The sequence below is a fragment of the Acanthochromis polyacanthus genome, chromosome 4 (genome assembly GCF_021347895.1).
Source record: "Acanthochromis polyacanthus isolate Apoly-LR-REF ecotype Palm Island chromosome 4, KAUST_Apoly_ChrSc, whole genome shotgun sequence".
Lineage (NCBI taxonomy): Eukaryota > Metazoa > Chordata > Actinopteri > Pomacentridae > Acanthochromis > Acanthochromis polyacanthus.
In genome coordinates, this window is record NC_067116.1 from 34,735,667 (window position 1) to 34,743,519 (window position 7,853).

The 7,853-nt window shown below is 40.3% G+C and overlaps 1 protein-coding gene and 1 long non-coding RNA gene across 2 annotated transcripts in view; one reads left to right on the forward strand and one right to left on the reverse strand.

The window, feature by feature from the left end:
• The window catches only part of LOC127533753 (uncharacterized), a 33,320-nt gene that overhangs the window by 20,924 nt on the left and 4,543 nt on the right, over positions 1 to 7,853 (reverse strand). Inside the window, exon 2 of the long non-coding RNA XR_007941497.1 lies at positions 6,542 to 6,602. This is a non-coding gene — a long non-coding RNA (uncharacterized LOC127533753). The remainder of the gene's footprint in view (positions 1 to 6,541; positions 6,603 to 7,853) is intronic.
• gsx2 (GS homeobox 2) lies at positions 2,247 to 3,764 on the forward strand. Its single transcript, XM_022203040.2, has 2 exons — positions 2,247 to 2,765; positions 2,996 to 3,764. The coding sequence occupies exons 1-2, from the start codon at positions 2,390 to 2,392 to the stop codon at positions 3,334 to 3,336; spliced, it is 717 nt and encodes a 238-aa protein (XP_022058732.1). The 5' UTR covers positions 2,247 to 2,389; the 3' UTR covers positions 3,337 to 3,764.

Consider the following 7,853-nt stretch of genomic DNA (forward strand, 5'->3'; position numbering starts at 1 on the left):
GGGCAAATCATCCACTGTATTGGCCAAGATGGGCCGCAGACTGGCCCTGCACAACAATGCCAGGTTTGTAAAAAGGCGTTGATACAAGTTAATGACGCTTGTTCAACAAAACATTAATGGACTTCTTCACGGTATAATATGGCATGGGATGCGCTGTGAATGAGAGGGGGGAACTTCAGCAGAGCACTTTAACAAGTTTGTGTGTTTTTTTACTACTGGGAGGAACTGGATAACACACACACACACACAGATTTACACACCTTTCCCTCCTCCTTGATGAACTGAAAATTCTATATTCAACTAAAAAAAAAGCAAACTTTTATAGGGAATAAACTTCTTTAAAAAACTACATTTTCAGTTTTTTGAATAGCTCAATGATTAATTGCCCATTCATGATCTGAAAAGGGTTGAATAGTGGCCTACAAAGTAGAGGTGGGGTCTGGGAGCTTTATAGATTTCTGAAATTCTTCTCTTTTTTAACTATGCTTTAAACGGTGAGTAATATTGCATCCATTTGCTGCTCTGGCTTCTTAACTGAAAGGGGGGGAAAAAAGAGTGCAGCCCTGTCACCCCGAGCAGAATAAAAGGAATCAAAGGATTTTTTCCCTTAAATGGACTAATTTTCTCCTTGAATTATGAAAGTAATGGCTAGGTAACAGCCTGTGCTCAGTACCCGACGGCCTAATGCTTCCTAAATCCTTCCACGTGGCTCCACTAGTCCTGGCAATTAGGCCTCATTATAGCCTCATAAAGGATCTCATTTGTGGGATTACTTAATAGACAATGAAATTTTATCGTGCAGAATTATGGAAAAATAATATTAGACCTCGCATGGTGTGATGAGGGCGCGCGCCACGCATCATTCCGCTTGGTTTGCTGCCTCTCTCTACCCTCCTCTCTCTCTCTCTGAGGTTTTTAGACGGTTATCTGTACCATAACAACTGCGCGTCTTCCTTGTCAAAGACTGGATTCACTTTATTATAGCAATTACTGTCCGTGTGACAGACATGGCTGCTTTTCTAAGCTCCATCTTTACCCTGGTTGGATTTTAAAGAGTTTCTAATTCTTTCAAAGAGTGCCTCTAAACTCACACTTCAGTAGCTGCATGTTGGATGGAAGCATTCGGTGCGTAATTTGGATTCATAAGGATGATTTATAGAAAAGGGAGCAAAATATGTTAAAGAAGCTGCATCAGACTCGTTCCACTTGTGTTTGTGAGGGTTTGTTTCACCTCCTGAGGTCAGAGGAGAAACGAACACACGTTGTGTTGGAGCTGGACCGTCTGCGCCATAAACCTACTGCCGGCTCGCCCCTCTGAAGGTCCGAGGCGTTACTTGGCAGATGAAAGCAGAAGCTAAACCTGCCCGGTGACCCGCCCGGGGGATCAAACTCGCTAATTATTGTCACAAGATGAGGGATTAACGCATTTCTGAAATAGCTGCCTGTTTACCCCCGCACAGACCAGCCATTATAAACACTTTCTAATTGAATCCTAATCGCTGTCAAATAACCGCAGCCCCAGACTCGCCATCACTTCATAATTCTTTAATTGCTGGAAGTGAAACCTGGACCAACCGGATTCTGAGCGTGATTAGGCTGCAAGGCAATTAGTGTTTATGGTCGCGTGAACAATTCTTTAAATCGCATTTGGAGAAAATAAATCGACTATTGAATTTTACAAAGTAGGTCTGGATAAAGTCCATCATATCCTTTGCAGGACTTTTTACGCACTAATTTAAAAGAATAATCTGATAGGTTGAATTTCGAAAAAATAAATGTCTTATGATCAGATTGCATTTATTAAATTGTTCCTTTAAAAAAATTATATTTATAGAGTGTTGCTTGGTGATCCATGTTATGTAACAGCATACATTTCCAAATTACATGTTACAAATGTGCCATTTGACCTATGAGCCAAATTCCCATAAATCAAATTATCTACTATTAGTAGTATATTAATAATATTACTATCTGTAAAATATCTATTTTTTGAAGCTATATTAAGTCACAATTTGAAAATGATGTCTTGGTAACCAAACACTAAGTGCTAAATGTCACTGTCAATGTCTCTAGACATTTCTGAAAGAGAAAAATATTAAAATAAGTGGCTGCTATAATCTAGCATTCCAGATTTTGCTTAATTCGGTACAAAAAGAGTAAATCTGCAAGTTGTGATTGGAAGCCCAGAGAGACATCACGTGGTTTGGGTCACTGACAGTATAAACCCTTGGAGCCGGGTGCGCACGTGGGTGACGCGGCAGGGCCAACCCTCTTCGGGGTCCCTTTTGTTGAACCATCAAACATAAGCACCTTTGGAGATCCCGAGGGGTTCAGATGAGAAACAGTTATCATCTTGCGCACGGAGCGATCACTTATTAGCGGCCAAGCCATGTCGAGGTCTTTTTACGTCGACTCTTTAATCATCAAGGATACGGTGCGACCTGGACCGGCTGAGCATCCGGGACAAGACTTCCTTATACCCATCAGCATGCACTCGCCGAGCGTGATGACGGTCACGGCTCCGGTGTGCCCGTCCAGGAAAAATGGGACTTTCTGCGTTTGCCCGCTGTGCGTAACGTCCCACATCCACTCTTCCCGCAGCGGCATTCCCATGCTGAAGAGTCAGTTTCCAGGAGCGGAGACGCAGTACTGTCAGAGAATAGCGCACCAGCAGTCTCCAGCACTCGCGCACCCTGGACATACACCTGTCTGCACGCCCACCTTCAGCGTCACAGATCCAAGGAGATACCACTGTCTTTCTATTGGTAAGCACCTGTTGGCTACAGTCACAAATTAATCCGCCGTCTGGCACCTGTTTGATTGCTCGTCAGACAGTTCATGTTACTGTATAATCACTGTTATGCTATCCATCGCCTTTTACGCACGATGATTTACGCGCGATATTTTTGCGTAACTTGTCTTTGATTGAGCTGAACCTGACAGAGACAGCACAGTTAAAACGCCTGACATAAAAAATGTTTCTTTTCTCCAACAGGCGCCTCCGAGAACAGCCACATACAGAATGGCAAGAGGATGCGCACGGCGTTCACAAGCACGCAACTCCTGGAACTTGAAAGGGAGTTTTCCACGAACATGTATCTTTCTAGACTCAGAAGAATCGAAATCGCCACGTATCTGAACCTGTCAGAGAAGCAGGTGAAAATCTGGTTTCAGAACCGGAGAGTGAAGCACAAGAAGGAGGGCAAAGCCACGCAAAGGAGCGCACACAGCGGTTGCAAGTGCGCAACCAGCCACACAGACTATTCAAGGTCAGAGGACGAGGAGTCTCTGTCTCCGGCCTCTGCTTCGGAAGAGAAAGAGGTGTCACCCATCTGAGTCACCCAAGCCTCGCTGATGGCAACTTGCTCTGCCCTGGTGCGGTTATGAGTCAATGCATCGTGCAACCTCTGAGCCAAAAAACTCCTGCATGAAGTCTGACAAAAAGTGTTTAAAAATATTAATTCATGTTCATCTTGCTGTTGAAAAAAAAAAAATGTGAATAGATGTTCGTGAAATATTTGGAAACATGACCTCTGACTGTGTGTAACTGACTGTTATTTGGAGCCTCTTGGGTTTCTCGTCTACATGCACAGGTCTTGTTAATTATCCCACAATGTTAAGTATTTTCCAGTATTGCCGGATTTCCCACTGCTGTCAGTGAGGTTGTGTGGTGTAAAGAAAGCCCTTAGAAACTTGTAAACCTGTACGCAGCGATTTGTAAACTATGTAAATCTGTATTTATTGTAATAAACATGATGAGCTGACCTAAGAAAATCTCAGTGTACTGACTCACTAGATTAAAGAGTTTTTAATTGTGACATAAAGCATAATGCAGAGTGACTGTTTTTCAAGGCTGTGCAGAAACAAGAGACATTATAAATAAAGTATTTTTAAAAAGTGATCATTAATAGAAAATTAAATTTAAACAAATTTGTTTTTGCGTCAGTGGAACTTTGGCCAAAATGGGCCACAGAAATAAAACTTATTTTCTAAAATATTGCATCAAAAATCATAGAAACACGTTGCATAATAATAGTAATTCTATTTATACATAACTGAAAGAAGCACTGCCTCTATAGCTGCAGTGATTATTTAATTCCCTCCTCATGCAATCAAGTAAAACACCAACACTAACTCCATCTTTAAAAAAAAAAAGATTTGAGTTTTCATTTTTCTGGCCATTTTATAAAAGCACATCTAAGTATAAAAACCGTTTTATTATAGAATTATGCACCAAAACTTTTCCAAACTGTTCTATCCTGGCTGTTGCTATTATGTTGTATTATTCATCTGTCACTACCACTCTATTGGTGTTATGTTGGCACACTTCAATTTGCGCAGATTTTTATTTAGCAACATTCTGCAGCCGTGCTCAATTTACATGATCTGAGCTGCCTGAATTCAAAATGGACGGCAGTGAGCTTTATGAAAGTGTAGCTGTAATTTCTCCTTAGATCCGACCACAAAAGGGTACCCGATAACGCCCCCGGGGAGCAGCCAATAGTCCATTAATGTTCGCTTTTGAAAAGATTTTGGTCGTCCAAAGCGAGTTTAATTGCGTTTTCGGTCCCACGTCGGTTGATTATGCTGCAATTGCTTGAAACCACAGAACAAGGATATATAGAAGTGGGCAAAGGCTTTGACAGGTTAGATTGTCCTGCCTTGGGACTCGCATTTAGCCCGAGACCCCCCGACGGCTGTGTGCTCAGAGAGCTTTGAGGGACAGCTACAGGGTTCCTCCGAGCGACACAGAACGATTTAGTCACTGTTTCATTAGGCACTATTTGAACCTTTCAACTTATGGTGAATTAAAGGGGGCATGCTCAAAATGGAAAGGACTCTGAGGAGGGATTACGTGGGAGGGGCCACTGGAAATTAGCTGACGCCTAATTTAACTCGTTTCTGTCAGAGTTTGGGATACGTTCCTAATTGAGAGGGGAAGCAGGTGAAGTTTTGGTCCCACGCAGGCCCATTCAGAGCAGGAATAAATGGTCCCCTTTCACATCCCGCTGGTGATCATATATTATTGGGGGAAAGCCATCTAATGAATATATATTGAAGTTCCTATTAATCGAATTAGAGTTCCCTCGCAGGTGTGAAAGACCAATGCACCATTTAAAGCAGTTAACAATAGAATAAACCGCAGTTTTTTGGAGAGAAAGACTCCCTCCCCTCCTCTTTTCAGACCCTCAGGACGTGACCTCGGACTGTAAGGCCACTATAATGGGAGCTGCTGAAGCTCATTTTGAGATTTGTCCAGGTCGGATGTCCTCCGCAACTGTCACAGCGAAAAAAAAATCTAATCGCATCGCTGTTTCCAAACAAAGTGTGTAAAAAAAATAAAGCAAAAGACTGTGGAATGTATAAAATGTGGCAAGAAAGAGGTCCATACCTACTAATGCACAGAAAAAAAAAACACTCCAAAGACGTTAGGCCTCGACCACTATTGAAAATGTGGCAATTACGCATGACAAAAGACAATTAATAAGAGCGCTTTTCAGCCGGTTGCAGCTGCTGTCTCATGCGGAGAGATAGAGGCTAGAAGAAGCTGAAGTGCCTAAGAGGAAGAGGGGGAACAGTTGTCTTTCTTTTTATTTTATTCTAAGAGACGTCCACTTTATTTATCAATCAGCAGTGTTGCATTCACTCTCCATACACGTGGCCTAAACCTCTCATGTAGAGCGCACATTGGAAAGCTGGGAGAGGAAGGTCATTGGTCTGAACTGTGGAAAGTTTTAGTAAATGTGCATCTAAAAGGGTGACGATTGTCTGCTGTTGCTGTGAACCAAGTGTGTAGCATTTAGGCTGCAGGATCTGGTATTTTGTGAATGATTGGAGGCTAATTTGCCGACATAATGTCAGGGAGTTGAGGAGCTAATCTCCCTCTGTGTGTGTGTGTGGAGGGGTTGATCATTAATCATAATGGTGACCTTTCAACAGCAAAAGTCAAGTGGCTCCATTTATGCCTCCATAGACAAGGTCAGGTACATTCACACACAGGAAGAGGTAGGGCCAACAGAACAACAGAAAACTCATTTAAAAGTAAAAGCTTAAAATTTAATTCTAATATTTGTTCAGCTGACCTTTCTATGGTTTGACAGCAAATGTGTAAAGTGGCAGTGATTTTTATTGACAGGATTTAATTTGTCATTCACTGTATAGTTTTACAGTTATCACTGACACTTATGTCAATTTAGTCATTTTTTATTCATAGTTTGTTTTACGTTTTATTGTGCATTTTGTATCTCAGTATATTTTTCAACATTTATACTCTGTTTTTCTACTGTGGTGGTCACTTATCTCTTTCTGCTTGCTACTGTAACAGAATTTCCCCTTGGAGATTAATAAAGTATGCTCTATTCTATATAACTTGTGACTTCCACATCCCCGGATTTAAAGTGTTTGCTGTGGTTTTTGGAAATATGTTTAGCAGTGTCTGTTGTAGTGTGAAGTTTGGTGAAGGTGTTACAGCTTTTAAAATGTTATTTATTAAGGTAAAGTTAATGAATTTTAGTGTCTATGTTTAGATATAAAAACTCACCTAATGTGTGGGTCAAGGCCTTTGGATTCATCTTTGACACACTGCCTCTGAGAAATTAAAGCTGAAAAACAAAAGAGAAGAGATTTTACTGAACAGATAAATCAATAGACTGATAAAGTCACAGGTTACTCAATTCAAAGCTGTTGAAAATTAGCCTAAAAAAAAAAAAAAGACTGAATCGTGGCTTATGCTGTGTGATGTATGAAATGGAAAAGTAGTTTTCTGACAAATACTAATCAATAGTTGACAGACTAGATAGGAGAAAGGATTAAGAAAGTAATTCCAATATATTATTTTTTATTGATAATGAGTAGGTCCGATGGGTAAGTGAATGGACAGATTTTTTAATACATAAAGATATCATGCATACAAAAACAAAACAATTACAATCACAGACCAAATCCAAATGTAAGCACACTGATGTACTGAATAAGTTAGCCTTCCTTCATTAATGCTTACATGCACTTATCCACTAGATTTAGGGCTAAAATATAGGAATCTGATTCAATGGAAGGAATGAAAGGAAGGAAGGAAGAAAGGCAGGAAGGAAGGAAGGAAAAAACTACACTGATGGTGCAAGCATTGGCTCAAGAACATAAAAACACCATAAAACAAATAATTCAAAAATGCATTAATGAATTATAGTATATTCATTAATAACAGTCTATTGATGATGGTGGGTGAATGGATGATTTTTTTTGGATGGACATGCAAAACAACCATAACTGAGATAATTGTACAAGGAAGGAAGGAAGGAAGGAAGGAAGGTTGGTGAAGTACAGTGAAGACGGCATTATCTCACAGAACATTCACATGTAAATTTAAACACATAATCTTATAAGTAATTAATCACTAAGAACATATTTCTTATAGATGCTGAATGGGGTGATGGGTGGGGAGATGGAATATTCTTTAATGCATAAAAGAGATATTATGAAAAAAATATTACAAGCACAGATGAAATGAATAAAACAAATTAGGCTGACAGTACTACAACCTATTTCATTACTGCATAAACACACTACATTTCCAATGACTTCAATCGAATGCAGTGTAATACAAATGGGTGGGTGGATGATTTTTGTCTATGCATAAACGAGGTATTAAGTACAGAACGATAAGAGATCAAATGAATAGTATTTTAGGATATAAGAGTATATTAGGCTGAGATTACTGAACAAATTAATTAATGCACTATCTTGGTATTTCAACTACAGACGGACAGACAGAACATTTCAGCACTCTGGACAGCTCCCACAGGGACCTCCACCCAGGGGCCACCATCAGTCTGCAGAGTGTCTGATCACTGCTG

What these genes read in the sequence shown, in the direction of transcription:
- gsx2 (XM_022203040.2), top strand. Translation starts at nt 2,390, where the DNA reads ATGTCGAGGTCTTTTTACGTCGACTCTTTAATCATCAAGGATACGGTG. An exon ending in ATACCACTGTCTTTCTATTG is followed by an intron (nt 2,766 to 2,995) that starts GTAAGCACCTGT and finishes TTTCTCCAACAG; the next exon opens with GCGCCTCCGAGAACAGCCAC.